Source organism: Ursus maritimus, unplaced genomic scaffold (genome assembly GCF_017311325.1).
Source record: "Ursus maritimus isolate PB19 unplaced genomic scaffold, ASM1731132v1 scaffold_3, whole genome shotgun sequence".
NCBI classification, from domain to species: Eukaryota; Metazoa; Chordata; class Mammalia; order Carnivora; family Ursidae; genus Ursus; species Ursus maritimus.
Window position 1 is genome coordinate 58,830,926 of NW_024425563.1, and position 18,170 is coordinate 58,849,095.

General features: G+C 33.1%; 1 protein-coding gene across 7 annotated transcripts in view; it reads left to right on the top strand.

Annotated features, from left to right (window-relative positions):
- DGKB (diacylglycerol kinase beta) overlaps positions 1–18,170 on the top strand; it is a 604,621-nt gene that overhangs the window by 311,250 nt on the left and 275,201 nt on the right. For all 7 annotated transcript variants that reach the window (XM_040644224.1, XM_040644226.1, XM_040644228.1 and 4 more), the window contains one exon: positions 803–867. In XM_040644224.1, coding sequence (XP_040500158.1) covers positions 803–867 — 65 coding nt within the window. The remainder of the gene's footprint in view (positions 1–802; positions 868–18,170) is intronic.

Here is an 18,170-nt window from a genome sequence, read left to right on the forward strand (position 1 = left end):
AAAAAAAAAAAAAAAAAAAAAAAAAAAAAAAGAAAAGCTTGAATCGCAATCTTCCACCAATCTCACATGCTCAGTGTGATTCTGTCTCATAGAAACTCTGAATGGATTTCTTAAAAGAAGGAAATCCATTAGGGTTCAGAACTGGTGCATTTGGAGTCTCAGAGTCTAGTTACACTTGTCACCAATTCTCCAGAAATATTTTTTTTTTCTCTTTGTTGCTTCCTTTTCTCCATTAAGCAAAATAAGATATGTCAGAACGTTGCTTGTGGAGTGAACAGTTAATAATTACACATTCAAGACACTCTTAGCAAACTTTGAAGTCCTGTATTATACTTTATTATATATGCACCCTCACACTATCTTTTTACTCATAATTAATCTCACAGGACTAGAAACTACTCCACCTGATTACTCCTCCACTTAGGCCATCCTTCCAGCTACGTGTAACAATATTTTCAACTACTTTTTAACATTTATGTTCATAGACACTATCTTAAACATACTTTGATCATGAGGCCAAAGCCAGGTAATAAAGGAGATAGATAAATTAAATAGAAATCAGCTCCTAGAAGTCACTATGACAAGTAACCAGTGGTGAAATGATGACATAAATCACACGTACACTAAATTTGTGTAGATTACTCATTTTTGCCTAATTTCAGAATATCTTCTTGGCAATGATACTGTTAAGAAAGAGTTAATTTAAAAATATTGTTAATTAATTTTTGTCTCTTAATCTTTATTTCCACAAGATAGTAGGATCATAAACTGCCTCATTTTTCTTTTCTTTTTCTCTCCTTAGGACGCTTCCATTGCACACAGATTCCACATCATGAGAGAAAAACACCCAGAAAAATTCAACAGTAGGTAAGGTAACAAATGATAAAATTATAATTGCGGTTGCTGTTGATGAATTATGTCATGAAAAGGATCACTATAAAACATTTTACATATAATGGCTGAATAACATTGGGGGTGTGTGTAAGTATTGAGACAAAACTGTAAATGAATTTAATTTTTCCTTTGGTTTTAATGGGACTATGAAGAGGAATGTAGTGGTCATCTCTAGTCCATTATCATGTGTTGAAAAGAAGAATTTCAAGTACATATAAGGTGAAAATAATAAGATATATGGGAAGTCTTTACATGGCTAAGGATATGAGAGTGATCTTCTTAAATCCCAAAGAAAAACATGGGATTGTGATTTGATAATGCTGAGTAACTATGTATTGCAAAAGTATCAGGTAAGGCCTGGCATCTTTGTACTGTCCATGGTATTGGCCTCAACTAAATGGAAAATAAACCAGAGAATTATCAATGCTAACATAAACTAACTGTAAAGATTTATTCTTCAAGGAGAAGAGCCTTGACGATCAGAATTAGTTTTGGTACTGTAGTAATACACATTTTTCCCTTCCAAATGTGGATGTTGACACTTACGGATATTCAGGGATATAGGGAAAGTTTTGGTTTTGTATCTTTCCCATTTCTAGACAGAAGGCTATCTCCTCTCCACCCCTAGAAAAATGGGATAGAAAAAGTGAATCCTCTTTGCTTCAATGGTACCCATTTCTACTATGTTCATTTCACAAACGTACAAATTCATAATCCGCCTTTCTATGTAGATATTTAAGCGACTTATATATTAATGTTCAAAACCCAAGGCTCTGTAGTCCCTGTATTTGGCTAGTTTAACAACCCTGGAAATCATAAATCATGATATTACGTTTTGCCTTTTCTGTCATAGTTCAGCCAGGTACAATTGTTGTTTTGAGGAAAATGGAAGAAGTGTCTATATGAGTATGTACACATGCAACATCGTATCTTTAGAGGGATTCGCAAAATCTCTTAACTCTGGTTCCTCCTGGAAAAGGGGACTAAATGGTTGGGGTGGAGATTAAATGTTTACTGCATACTTTCTTGTGTGAATTTTGTGCCATGTGTATTATAAAATTTAGTAGAAATCTCATTAAAATTTTGCACCTGCAAGTTTTCTTTATATGTAGTATAGACATTTTCATTTTACAAGATTTAATTTTATTTCATGAACTACATGAAAATAAATTGATCTAACAATGAAACCATATTGTAGATTTCATCACATGATAATATACTTTGAATGTCCTGGAAATGAACATAATTGTTAATGTACATAAAACCATATTATACAATCTAGCCTGTGCTTAGTCAAATGCCATTCCATGAAGCGTTCATATGTTGATATTCTTATATTGAAATAGATTTCAAGCAAAAAAATAATTGTTGTTTGAGAATGAGGAATGCAGTGTCCCCCATCCAGGAGTTTCACAATTTAAAAGCCCATTAAAGGCTTTAAGAAATACATGGGGCGGAAAGTTTGATAATAATAAGGCATTTTTGTTTCAGACTTAGCAGAGAGAGAGAGAAAGGGAGAAACAGAAGAGATGGGGCCAGAGGGAAGAAAGGAGAATTAAAAGTATAGAGAAAGCGTATCAATATATTTATGTGATAATCAAATTGACATACTATATATAAGAATGCCAATAAGATCCTCTCTCAAGTGTCTGAGGTTAATGCTATCTGTTCTCCAGAATAATTTTAATTCTTCTTAATAAGACTCCTATTATTCACATATATCTACTTAATTTTTTATTATTGATTGCAGTACTAATTTATGACATTCCTCACTGCCCAATAGTGGTACTGCAATGTGTTTGTACATCCCAATGTATTTAAAAGGTGTTAAACTATATCCTGTTGAAGCTTACTTGTAAATTTGAGGGATGAAGAAATCTTGCATCGCTTAAAGGGAATATTTCATTTGGAACAGTGATAATACAGAAAAGACCTTTTGGATTGACACAGCTCACATGTTTCTATTGTGAGTTCAGAGGATGCCAGGGGTATAGTAGATGCGCAGTGCGTTATCTGTTTTTCAGCTAACAGCTCTAGAATCGCATATATTACCAGGTCAGTTAGGCATATACATTTCAATCTATTCTTTTGCAGATTGTCTTCAGTCAGAATTACAAGCATTTAGATAATTCCCTAAACTATAATACGACATATTCAGAATACGAAAATTTTCTAATAAATTTTTATGAGGAAGATATGCCACATGTTGTGCACAAGCAATTTCATACTTAAAAGGGCGGATTTTCAGATTTCAACTGTGAGACACGTTCAGCAATAGCACTCTTTCATATTTTGAGGAATTTGCAAATGGATTTTTTTAAATACTCCTAATAAGGGTGTTTCAGATCAGATCCCTTGTCACAATAAATCATATGCCATTAATATTATCCTCTAGCATGCTCACCTTGAAATTCATTTATATTTTAAAGAACCTGATGTTTCTAACATTATCTTAAGGAAATTAATTACCAAAATATATAGTTCTCTCTCTGTTTCTTCTGACAGAAATTGAAAGAACTGGGAAAGATAATGATTTTTCCGGTGCTTAAGAGAGTGCTAGTAGAGAGGTTTATATCATATTCTTTTCCAAATTTTTACGTAAATCTAAGTTAACTGTTAAAAGAAAGTATGCTGTTTAACTTTCTAAACTTTTAAGATATTCTTCAAACTAAAATCTTATTATTTTAGAGTATTTATGTTACTATTATTTAAAACCATTTATTATATGATATCCGTATTTAAAACATTAACTTGACTATTACTATTAACAGTCACATTTGTGCTCTTATAATAACATATGTAACTGGTTCTCCTGTTCTCTTAAGAGTAGAGCATTGTATCCTTTCTCAGCCTTTTGGCTAAGATCAGGTGTAGAATAGAGCACTGTAAGTTCTTACTTTAAAAAAATGATATTAGGGGGCCTGGGTAGCACAGTTATTAAGTGTCTGCCTTCGGCTCAGGGCAAGAGCCCAGCGCTCCCACTCCCCCTTCTTGTGTTCCCTCTCTCGCTGGCTGTCTCTGTCTGTCAAATAAATAAATAAAATCTTTAAAAAAATGATATTAATTGTTGTATGCTGACACACTAAAACATCCATCCGTTAAAATGATCATTATGAAGGCTTATAATAATTCTGAAAAAAATACAAAACTGTTTAATTCCATGAGACAAATCTTGCAACATTGTCAAGGACTTACAAGTAATATGCAGAATGGAACTAGTTATAGAAAAAGTATTAGTGATCTAACAAAGATTTATTAATATTGTAGTTATAGCCTATTGTCAAAGAACTAATTCGAGTTTTTAATGAACAACACTTAATACCATTTGCCAGTAAACACTGATGGCCCTCAGTGCTCCACAAAGATACTATTTCACTAAGTCCATGCCTAAGTACTTACTTAAAAGTATCTGATCTCAAACCCTCTCAATGAGACAAAGATCGTTTTCTTAGCCTCCTTTTCAGAGGAATATACTTCATTCCTGTTCTACTTTCTGCTTTTTATGAAGAAATCTACAACTAGAAAACTGAAATTGGTGTGTGAATTTAAATAAAGCAGTTTAACTCATAATCTGCATAGTGGTATCAGATATGTCAGAGGGCCTTACCCTGCACATGTGTGCAGGAAGACACAAAACTGACAAATGGGGTATACCAGACGTATACTTCATCACTATATTAATAAACTCTAATATAAAAAAAGAAGGTAGCCTCTCCAAATTACCCAAGAAATTAATGACAGACATGAATTTAGAAAATTTGCCTATGTCTTTAAAATCACTCTTGTTCTGTGGAGTGATTCTCTCTGTCTTTTTTCTTTTTTTTTTTTCTTGACAGTAGGCTTGATGAGATCATAGGATGAGACTCTTTCTGGGACTTTAGTATCTATACAGGGCATGGAACATAATGAGCATTTTGTAGATATTTGCTAAATTTATTTACTAAATTAATTATTATTGAGTGGTATATTTGTCTTTTAAATACTTAACTACTTTTATAGTTCACCCTTTTTATAGTGCCAAAAATGTAATAGAAAAAATAAAGTTGAAATATACCTAGAATGAGTTTTCATTCTAAATAACTGTTCTTTCAGGTACTAATAATGCCTTTTAGTTTTTCAGTACAGTGTTCATGTATTTCATTTCCAAAGACTTGTTAATAAACAAGTAAGGATCCTACTGTGTAAATCTCTGAGCACTGTCAATGTCTTGCTAATGAATAATACAAACTTTGTAGATTTGTTTAGCACTTGTTATCATCAACTTTATAGGTCAGCAATATATAATTATCAACCATTTACTAATATTTTCCTGGTGATGGTGAACTGAAGACTGAGTATAAAAAAATCACTCCCTCTCTTTCTCAGTATAAAAAATCACTCCCTCTCTTTCTCAGTATAAAAAATCACTCCCTCTCTTTCTCTCTCTCTCTGTCTCTGTAGTAATTTTGTAAGTTGTGTACATGTGATATTAAGCTAAAGACAATAAAATAGATTTTGCATAAATGATAAAACACATTTTACAGAAGCTAATATTTTATTCGTCAAAATAACTTATAAAATATTCTTATTGATCTTGAAGTGCCAATTTTATACCTGTATTTATTTTAAACCGTGTATATCTATTCTTAACTTGGAAATTATATTTTTCCATATATTCCATACTACAATGAATGTGACATACTATAATTTCCAAGTTAATAGAGAAATAAAACCTCTGAATCTTTTTTTTTTTTTTAACTTTTTACCTTGGTGTTACAGAGACAAAGCAGACAGACAAGAATAATGAAATAAAATTGTTGATTATTATCTAGACAAAAAAGTTCCAGCTAAAGTTCTAGAATAAAATGTGGGGTTAAGAATAAAATAATATTTCAGTAGTGATAGAAAAATACTGTATCATAACCAGATGTTTCTATTTATTACTTAAAGACCAATGAGAAGTTGTTTCTCTAAATTCAGTAAAGTAAATTTTTCAGAGCTTTAAGAGCAATACTCAAATTGTATTCTATCATGATGACATATTCATATATCTAATTTTCTTCATATACTGTAAATATTTTTAAAATGTGTTTAATAAAAGCCAATTAAAATTATCTTTCAATGAATTTCATGATATAGTGTTTTACATACATATTTTACATTATTTTTGAGTCAATCACAGTATGGCAAATAAGATATTCCTTCTGTTTTTCCTCTGGACTTTTTTAGTATATGTATTTATAGAATTTCGTTTGTAGTAATTCATCTTTTCTTATACTTTGAAATTAACAGAAATTAAAATTTTTTACATAATTTTTATTGGTATTTTTAAATTTGTAGAATAATTGATTTTTTAAATTAAAGACATATTCATATTCCATTAAAAACAATGTAACTGAAGACAGAATGGAGTCTGCATTGTTTTTAAGGCATTTGATCTCACTTTTGTAACCATCAGTCAAGACAGCTTCATGATCGTATAGTGAAACATTTTATCTATTTAAGAATATACATAATTCCACTTTACGTAAGGGGTACCATCTTTTATAAACTAGGGAAATGGTACTACTGATATTAAAAGTTAAGCATTTTCATTTTTAGTATGTTGAATAAAATATTCATTAGAAAAGTCGGCGTTGTACAGGGACTTTTTGGACAAAATTATATGCTTGTGAGAATTCTGTGTCCTAAATCATTTTTTATGTTTTCATTTTCTGTGTACCTAACCAATTTTGGTCTTTTTAAAATATAGAAACATGCTCATTTTTCATTCTCACTTAGAATGACTACTCAATTATATCTTTTAAATAATATTTCTTTAAATTTTTTGTGTTAGCACTATTACTAAATCAGTGTTCCCATATAACTAAACTATGATCTGTGTATAAGCCAGTTAGTGTATAGATAAATGGGTAATATATAGATATATATGCATACATATACATTTGTGATGCATAGATTTACATATATGTGTACATATATATTTTCTGAGAGTTTCACTTTTTTATATTATGTAAATTTTTCATAATTATATATATTCTTATTATACATATATTTATAAGATAAGGCTTTTAAAATAATTTTGTAGTTGAGCCATTCTGTTAATATATTTTCATTTGTGTGTTGAAACACATATAAATATTTTATCTAAGCAGGTAGAAATATGAATGGTTAAATGGGTCAGAGTTGTGTGCACACTGATGCAGGGGATTCATTTCACCTGAATATTCCTGCATCATTTCCTGGTCTCATTAAACCAGAATGCCAATTATTCCACTTCAAAATCATGTGTATAAGATAGTTCTTTGGAATGGAGGATAAATAAGGAAGAGATCCAATAACTTTTCTTCCTTCCTTTTTTGCCTCTCACTGTTCTCGCCAAAGTTTTTATTTTTGCTCTCTCTCTCTCTCTCTTTTTTTCTTTCTTTCTTTTCCACTGCAGTAACACAAGTATCAGCGAAGGTCCTGAAGTTTGGATAAAATAGTGCTCATCTGCTGTTGATTTGGTTGATTACTTATTCTGCAGACACTTATTAAAGGAGCTTTTTCTTGTATGATGGGCATCCAGCTAGACACTGAATCTTTCATATCTCTGAGGCAAATGAGGAAAATGGATTTGGGGTTACATAGAAAACTTAGATAGGGATAGGTTCTGCAGAAAAATATAAACAGGAAGAAAAGGTTACATTGGATTAATACAGAGGAGAGGATATTGGGCCTCCCAAGTTAAGGTGACCATTGAGTGTGTGTGTGTGTGTATATATATATATATATACACACATACATACACACATATGTAGGGGTTGCTTATATGTTCTCTGATTTAGCTGAAGAAGAAGAAACATTTATTTCTAGTTTCTGTTTGCAAGATACTTACATTTTATTAGTATCATTTTCATGCAAATATTCTAAAAATTTTCTTGTTTGATTTTTGCCTTTCTTTTCCTAGGATTTGTGTTTTTGCTTTACATGAATTTGCATGTGTTTTATGCAAAAGTTTCATATACACACACTCACCTACACACATACAAGCACATAGTCTCTTCCTAAGATACCAAATTAAGAAAAGAGATTTGTGAAGTAACAGTAGATAGGGATGTCTACAAAATCACAACTGAATAATCCAAGATACAGTGTATTTTCTTATAGGAAAGAATACTAAACAGTAAGAAAGGAGTTTAGGGGAAGCATTTCTACCCATTATTACAGATTTGATGCCTACATGGAAACTTTTGGGAAATATTTGTAAAATTAAAACACTTAAGTAAATTATTTCTTCTTTGTTACAAGGTGACAGCATATATATATGTTTACACACACACACATATATTTGTGTATATTAGATTTATATAGTTATATATATATATATATATATATATATGTATCAATTAGTATTTAGTAAATAAATGATCAATTTTTAGGCAAAAACCAAAGATAAGCTTAGCCAGCAGTTAAAGCTGCTGTTTCTGGAAACCTTATCCCTAGTTTACAAAGTGCTTTTGTGTTAAAAACACTAAAGCTCCCATTTCCTTTGTGTTCAGCCCTACTCCCTTTTTCAGATTAGTCTGTCAAACTGTGACACGAGCCAGTTGTGCTCTGGGGACTGAGGGGATCCACTAAACTAATTAGACAATGGACAGCCGACTTTGGGGAATGAGCCTTTGACATTGACCAATGTCAATGACAGAAATTTTTCTTTCAATACTCATAGATATTTGGAATTGGATATCATCCGATTGTTATATTCTTTAGTATAGATACAGCCAGTTCCATATAAGTTCATTAATTTGATAGTAAGTTTGAATATCTAATTTATAATATCCATATGCTTTGGAATTTGCTGTGTCAAGAATATAAGTGTTTTTTGGTTGTTATAGAATAAAATTTCTTGATTCTTGGTAGAAATTATCCCTAGGAACAATTTTGAGAACACTTTTTATATCACCGTTTTATAGGACATATTAAGTATAAAGTAAGTCTATCTTGAACTCTTCCCAAAGAGGTTAATCCCTTCATTATAAGGTAATTTTACCCCGACTAATCCTCTGGCCTGGCTAACTGGGACTAATTCGGTGCCCTCTGTTGCTCTTGCTCTACCTGAGCGTTAGTTACTAATTCCTTTCCTTTTGGAGTACATATTCTTAGATGGGTATGTTCAGCATTATTTTCTGACTGAGAATAAGTAATCCTAATATATTAACCTCAAATGGCTAATATACTTAAAAAAAAAGAATTCCCTGACAAAAATTAAAAAAAAATTTTAATAGAAAAATAATATTCTCACTTAGGCAACATTTTGAAGTTTGTATATTCTGTTTTATTTTTCTACGTGACTAGTGTTTTCACAAAGTAGAGAATATTAAGCAACACACACACACACACACACACACACACGTCCTAAAATATGAAGAAATTATTTCCTTGATGGGTAAGATTTCTGAAGAGAATTAGCAGAAGTACAACATCTTGACTTATTTTAACTTTTAATTCTAATTTCTCTGAATTTTCTCTCTTCCCATCTCTGCTTCTAGCAAGAAAAATACCAGAAACTCTATATAGCTTTATTGTATTTTTTAAGATCTTATTTGACAAACACCTATAAGGGGCCAAAAATATGCTAAGAATTGTCAAGGTATCCCTGTTACTACTGTTTTATAACAAGATATTTGTCACCATATAACTAGGGTTCAATTTCCTTTACCCATTAAGATTGTTCCCATGTTGTCTATGCCCTCACTAATGGCTTCCTACGGCTTGTCGTTGTCTACCTGTCCCCTCTAGATTCTGTTCATCCTTCAGTTTCAAAGCAAATGTCACATGTTTTCTGTTTTTATTGTGGCAACATTCCACTTCCACATACCAAAATCTCTTCTGTTTACCATGGCTACATAACAAACTACTTGAAAGCTTGGCGATATAAAATAGCCATTTTTTTATGTGGGTAGTTTCTATGGGTCAGCATTTCAAACAGGGTGAAGCAGGGATGACTTGTCTCTTTCATCATGTCTAGCCCCTCAACTGGGGAGAAAGGATTGGAAGTGATTGGATTGGCTGGTGGTTTCTCTCATGTCTGGTGGCTGATGCTGGTTGTTGGTTGAGACCTTACCTGGAGCACTGTGTGAGTCAGGTCCTCCCTCTCCTTCCTCTGTCTTTTGTTCCATTCAGGCCCTTAGCAGTTTAGATGATGCCTACCCATACTGGGGAGGGTCATCTACTTTACTGAGTCCTCCAGCTGAATGCTAATCTCATCCAGAAACTTTCACACTCACACACACACACACAGAAGTAATGTTTAATCTGGGCACCCTGTGGTCAGTCAAGTTGTCATGTAATATTAACAATCACAGCACCTGCAGATGGCTTCTTTGTGTCACCCAGCCTTTCTCACAGTGTGATGGCCTAGGATAGCCGTACTTGTGAATGGCAGCTCAGGCCTCCACAAGTGAGTGTCCCGAGAGAACAGGAGGAAGCTATATGCCCTTTCTTCACTTAGCTTGGAAAGTCTTATAGTTTCACATTCACTGTACTTTTATTGACAGATTTTTATCATCACCAAACTGATCGGACTATTCATCATTGAATATTAATCCTGCATCTATTTCCTTATTCCATTACTCTCTCCATCCTCATAGTTCCCATTTCCAACATTCCCCCATTCTTTTCAAGCCTTCTCGATTTACTCTTAGAGACGACCCTGACTTCTCTTTCAATAAGAAAAAATAAAAAACACCCAGTAGAAAGTGATGAACTTAACTCCCAATACCAAAGCAACAATGTGTCTACATCCACATTCTTCCTTCCCTCATCCTTCAAACAGGGTGGATAAGCTAGCTTTCCGTTAGTCTAGGGCCACCGCACCTTGTGACCTGTGTCTGTTCTGTCTCACCGCTACCCTCTGTTTCCCTCAACCTTGAAGCAGACTTTACCCCTCTCTGCTATGTCTTTCTTGCCTTACCACTGCAAGTCTTTATAACAGCTTCCAAACAAGCTCTACCTAGTTTCTCTTCATCATTAAAAAAAAAAAAAAGAAAAGAAAAGAAAAGAAAGTCTCCTGGCCTTGCTTTTCTTCAGCTTGCATCATGTACTTTATCCTCTTCACAACCAAACTCTGAATAAATTCTCAGTACTGTCCCATTGCTCATTCAGTCCCTTCTGAAGACCATTTAATCGGATTCTCTTTATGTGTAGGTGAAACTGTTCTCATTAAGGTCACAAAAGATCTCTAAGTCACTAAATCCTATATATATAAATATATATATATAAGTTTTTTTTGCCTCTACAGAAATCGAATTTGAATTTGTCATTTACTCTCTCTTCCTAAAACTTTTCTTGCCTTGGTCCATAACATACCCTGTTTTAACTGTTCCTACTCAGTTTGAGTTTATTTATGACTTCTTCTGTCTAATCAGTCCTTAATCGTTAGTGGTCCTTGGAATTCTGAGGTCCACTCTTTCCTCAGTTTATCCTCTCTTCTCAGATCTCTTGAAACTTCATCAAGGGTGATTTTTAAAAAATGCTGACCTACTTTCTTTTATTAAACCCAGTAATTTCTCAAATCCTTACTAGACCCTCTATGATCTGGTTCCTGGCCTGACTTTTGGCCTTTTCTCTGAATTTTGTCTTTGTCTTTTGTTGTGTCTGCCTTTCCCAGCCTTTTAATTTGGCTGTTGCTCTTCATTAGACTGAAGATACCTGATTAGATGCTTCTTCCAGGATAGTGCTCCGTTGTTCCACCGTCTAGATCAGGCTCCCAAACCACCCTGCACTTCCTTTTTGTAGAATTTGTAGAGGATTAATAAATTGAAATGTTACTTGATATATTGTTTTAAATTCCTTCATGTATTTTGATTGAACTATCTGGCCCATCCTTTTCCCAAACTATGCTTTAATGCATTTACCATTTCATGATTGGGTTAGAAAGAAAGAGATCACAGTTCTCAGTGATTAAATTTCAAGATACTTGAAATTCATGTCAGGGACAAAGTTTGAGAATAGTTTTGGAAATTCCATAATTCTGACTTATAAATATCAAAAGTAGAGGCCTGAGGACTTCAAGTATGAGATGTGTGTTAAAATCATGATTCTGATATCACAGAGTCCTTGAAGTGATCTGAAACAATAGAAAAGCTTTATTTAAAAATATGTGTATTTTTTATGGCACCTCCAAGGAGTCGGACAATAAAGAGTTGAGTAGTACTTAGGAAACTACAACTGGTGGTACGCAGGAAAGCATAACAGTGAAACTAGGCCAGGCAAATATTACAAATAAAGAAAGATTTAACTGATTGCTATTCTGATACTGTTTCCGATTTTAGAATTTTTCATTTTTATTTTAAAAAATCTAATTATGGTTTTGCCAGACTTTCAAATTTTCAAAATTCTTAATTTCATTTTCTAATATAGGCCTCATTACAGTTCTAAACCAAACAAATTTATAGAATGCTTTAGGCAGAATAAAGTTTATTTTTGTTTATATAGACCCACGTGTGTGGCTTTTATTAAAGTTAGAGGAACGAAGTCAGATGTTTATTTTGTTTTACAGATTTTTTTTTTTTTTTGCCATTTGATGTTTTGTATTTTTAAACTATTTTTTTTTTCTTTTCTATTGTGGGAAAATATATATAACACAAAATGTTTCACTTTAATGAGCTTTATGTGTACGGTTCGGTCGCATTAGGTACGTTCATATTGTTGTACAACCATTCCCACCGTCCATTTTATCTTCCCAAATGGAAGCACTGTATCCGTTCAACAATAACTCCCATCCTCTCCTTCCTCCCGGTCCCTGGCAACCACCGTTCTACTTTATGTATCTATAAATTGGACTACTCTAGACACCTATAAATGGAACCATACAATATTTGTCCTTTTTTGGATTCTTTCATTTAACATACTCTCTTCAAGTCTAGTCCGTTTTATACCATGTGTCACAATTTCCGCCTTCCTTCCTAAGGCTAAATAATGTTCCATTGTATGTCTGTACTTCGTTTTGTTTATGCATTCATCTGCTGATGGCCGTCTGAGTTGTTTCCACCTTTCGGCTACTGTGAATGAAACCACTGTAAATAGTGGGCTACAATATCTGTTCAAGTCCTAAGGTAGTTTTAAAGGCATTTTAAACTCTGAAAATCAAGTTTAAAAAGAGTTATAATCTACATTAGAATAATTTTACTCCAGAATGAACATTAGATAGGGCCTAGGACATCTGGGCTTTCCAATAATTGAGTAATTATGTGGGTTTTTTGGGTTTTATTCTCTTCCTTCCTTTCATTATTCATTTCTTCCCCCCCCCCCAACTTCCCCCCATCTTTGGAGTATAACAGAAAGAGAAATATTTGTACAACACTAATTTTTCTTTATAGCCTATATGGGCCTCTTACCTTATTTTAGTATTTCTTTGACTTGTAATGTGTCTTTTTAAAACTAGGACACTGCTCTTCTCTGAAAATTTTTATAAGTGCTGAGAGAAAACTGAGTATAAGTATTTAAGAAACTAAGTAATCACCAAATAGGAGATGTAACCCGTAACCAAGATGTAAATGTTTTATGTTCATTAATAAAATATATATAATTTTCTTAGATAAATATTGACTCATAAGAAATTAATTACTTCTCATTTTATGGCCTAATGTTCAAATATTCTAGGAATACTCATTTATCTGTCATTTATTCAGTAAAGAATTAAAGATTTGCATATTTCTTTTCATTTTGAAAACAAAATTATTACTGCTAAATTTTGAAAAACAAAAACAAAGCCCACAACTTTAACACAAGCACCCGTAGTGCCACTTTATATTATTTTCCATTATTTTTAATGTGTAACTTGAGAAATATTTATTACAGTATGAAAGTGCTTGGAAAATAAGTAAGGTTAATAATTAAGTATTCTCCCTGCCCTTGAAAAGTCTGTAGGCCAGTGGGGAAGACAAACCAAACATGTAATCACAATAAAATGTGGTAAAGACTGTCCCTGAGGTTAAGTGCAGAATTGAGTGCAGTGTGCTGCCAGGGGGAAATGTCTATTTCTGTCTGAAGTAAGGAGAGAAGACATCCCTCCAAAAGGTGTTCTTGTACCTATATCCACTCCTTACAGCATTGTCACCAAGTTCCTCCACCAGAAGTCACACATGTCACTTCCACTCACATTATGCCTCACAGTGTGAGGCACTCACTGGACAAGGCAGGAGGAATTCAGGAAAATGCCATCCCCTCCTTGTGCGGGGGGTCATGTGCCCACCTAAAGCCTTGGGAGGTGTTAGTATTCGCAGAAAGAAAGGAAAATGGATAATAGGGGTCAACCAGCAGTCTCTGCCGAAACTTTCATATATTGTAAAAATGAGTTGGGCTTTTCATAGCCTTCAGGTTTCTTAATTCATTTTCTTCGCTTTAAGCAAGTCCCATCTAAATTTCTAAGGCTCTCATCTTCTATTGGATCTGTTTAATAATGTAATAAAATTACTTCTAGGTACTCTGAGAAAACCTTATGTCATAAAACCTGTTTGTAGCATAAGCAGTCAGCCCCACATTTATATGGTTTATAAGTTTAAATCTTGTCCATTTATCTCTTAAGAGAGCACATACCATTTATGCCACACTGTAACTTGCTGATAAGTTTATTATTCACTGTGATGGCATAATTTGTTTTGTTTTATTTTTACACATAGCTGTATTCAATTATTTACACAGAGTTTTTTGCATATTTTCACCTTACTCTCATTAACATTTTTCTTCATTCATTCTGTTTTAATTTTTAAATCATGTTCAAATTAAGAAGGTCATTTGGAACTTTGATTATAACATCTAAGGCACAGAAACATTCATGCACTGTGATTCATTTAATCTGTAAATTTATGAATATAAAATCTATGTTCACACTCAATTACTTTAATTTTGTTGGCTTTTTTTTTTTTACATTTCATACTACATGCTTTATCCTGTTTTGTATTCATGCAATGATCTAAGCAATATTCAAATATATTTAAACTAACAAACTATCATTAGACATAAAGGAAAGAATGCACAATCTTATAAAAGCTTTCTGTTTTTCTATATTAATTTTGCCTTTTTTTTAAAAAAAAGATTTTATTTATTTATTTGAGAGAAGAGAGCACTAGAGAGTGGGAGGGGCAGAGTGAGCGGGAGAAGCAGACTCTTCGCTGAGTAGGGAGCCAGATGCAGGACTTGATCCCAGGACCTGGGGAATCACGACCCGAGCTGAAGGCAGACGCTTAACTGACTGAACCACCCAGGCACCCCAATTTTGCCATTTTTCATTAAAATTTATTTTAGAAAGAAAAAGGGCTTGGATTGCCCTGAAAACGTAAAATAATGCCATAATACTTAGTACCCATCTTATGTTTATTGTGAATTCTTGTATCCTTGTACATAGAGTTATAGATCTAATAGCTGTCTTTTGTTATACCAGTGTATTATAACAAAACTCATCTTTAATTCTTCTCGAAGGTGGGACTGTGTTCTAGGTAGCGTACCAAATGGTTCTGCTGGATTATTTTATTTAATCAACACACAACCCTAGGAGACGGTTACTACTATTGTCCCTTCTTTACCTATTAGAAAACATAAGTGTAAGTAACTTGCCCTACCCAACCAGAAATGGTCCAGATAAATAGTTAATACATATCTGCTAACCAGAAAAGATTTTTATTGCTCAGGGTAAAAGATGACATTCCAACCTCTGAGTTAGTGTGGGGAAAGATGCATGCAAACAAACACATATAGTGTTGTGAGATGAAAGCAGTACTCATATTATCACACGTAAAGATACAAAGGAGAAAATAACTCTCATGTGATGGTGGGGTGGTGGTGATAGGAAGGCTGTACAGAAGACGTAATACTTGGATATCGTTCTAAAAGATAAGTAGGTACTTCACAAAGGACTGGAGTCAATAGAAGGAATATCATGTATAAAGTAAAGTGGCATAAAGCATCAATATGTGGTGGGGACCAAGAAGGAAGGAAACAAGGAAGGAAGGGAGGGAGAGAGGGAGGGAGGAAAGAAAGTCAATTCGAAATGTGAGGAAATGGAGGATTGAAGAGGATCATTCTCATATCAAAAAGATCTTGAGTAGTCCTATGGGAAACATGTACTTTATAATTGAGGTAATACGAAATAATTACAGGGTTTTAAACAAGAACATAAGGCTAAGGAAATGTACTTTTAGAAGAGAAAAGTGGTTACTGTTCCCAAGCTTAGTAATTGATATGGGTATGAATGTGGATGAAGGAAGGCAGAGTGGTAGCAATACTAATTAAGAGGTGACCGTAGGAAGAAGAGACGGTGATTGGAGGAAGGTTATGAATCTGGTTCTGTGTCTGATGAATGGGAGGTATCTGTGGGATATCCAGGTCAGTTACATAGACAGTAGATCATTTTGCTGGCCTAAGAGTCAGTGAGATGTCTGGGATGGAGATGAAGAGCTAGTATAATAAAGGAGCCATTCTTGCTCCATCATCTGTAAACTGGAGCATTGTTAAAATCCAGAGTAGTCATAACTGGGTTATTTGACTGGATTTGAACTATACTTGTTACAATAAATACTAGTAATGATTTTGAAGACAGTGACTTATCAATGGTGAATTATATTTTTATACATTATAAAATATAATTATATATATTCAAGTATAATTATATAGATATTGTTAATTACCGGTTTTATCATAAGCACTTATTTAGCATTTATTTAAATCATTTTATTTATTTAGACTATCAGAAGTATTTGTTTATTTAGGCATAGTAAGTTATTAAATTGTTCCTTTAATTTTTGGTTACAAACAGTTTAAGAATCCAACTTCATTGTGACCCTCACAGAAAATTCATGTCAGAATGCTTATAATTCAGGTCAAAATCCATATTCTTACATGAAGTTTCCATACATTCTTAATTCCAGAAAGAAAGAAGCTTTAGGGCATCCTTTTTATAAGCAAGGCTTGAAAAGATTTTCTGATTTAATGAAGTTGAAGAAACCAGCCAGCAGAGGGCGCTGGCGCACATGCACGCAGGCTTTGCAGTGGTCCTTGTGATCCGCAGAACACGGAGGAGTCCTTTCTTAATAAGCGCACTGGCAAAGCAGTTGTTTTTGTTGAGTGTTGTGTTAATGTCAGAACTTAGGTATTTATAACAATAGTCCTTCTCTTGTGGAAGTTTGCATGTCTTTTAGCAAAGTGTACTTTGAATTGTATTTGAATGCCAGCCAGCACACTTGAGAGTCTGAAATAAAATGCCAAAATCTGAACAGTCAGTGGTGAGAGGTCAAAGGCCATCTGTTACCTGAGTCCGGCTGACTAATTAAGGAGCTTTCGATCACATTTGATGAACAAGAGCAGTTTTAATCTGATGTGGAAGAGACTTTACTTCAGTGAAACTAAAAGTCAAAGTGTTGAACTCCTTTGTAATTGTAGCATTACTAATTAAATAAATGCCAGAATGTCTGAAACAATTTTCTAATTGGAACTGAGGGCATTCTAAGAAAAAATTCTTCTTAAAAAAATTCTTAGATAACTTAATTTAGAAATGATAGCATTACTATGGTGTAATGCATAGATTATTTAAAGGACTTTTTTTCTACATATATATCTGGTTTAGAAGTATTTAATGATCTTTCAAAAATATTTTATAAATATTTCAAAAATTCAAGTAATACTATATTTCTTTTGAAAACATTTTAACAAATCTCATATTTTATATACATTTATGATGATAATTTTTCTTGTATTTCTCATTTAGATGAAAGGAGATAAAGAATACATTTATTTTTTTAAGCACATAGTGGCTCTTTAATGTGCAGAAATTATTGGCCACTGTGTATTTTAGGTAATCACTTAATATTGACTTGTTTTTAATGATGAATGCCCTTTTATGTACCTCTTTACTAGTACATCATGATTTCTTATTATTATAACACACAGCATGCTTTTAAGCTTAAATGCTATTAAATATATGATATATCTGTGTAATATCAGAAATATGTTTACTTTTAAAAGCTGATATGAAACATGTTTGCTTTTTATGTTTTAAAGAGAAGTTAATGCTGTCATTTCTACCTTATGATCCAACACAGTGAAAGTGTAGTAAACTGTTTAAAAACCTGCGGGAAGTTAATTTTAATGTGTAATAGTGTGAGGGGGTCCCATCTCTTGTCTTCATTCGATGAAGCTTATGACAATTTTATTTGCCAAGATGATTAGTTAATAAAGTGACAAACTGTCCCACTGATAGGATACATTAATTTGCCTCTAAAGCTGTTTCTTGTCCTCCATAAAAAGGTGATAATTAGGTT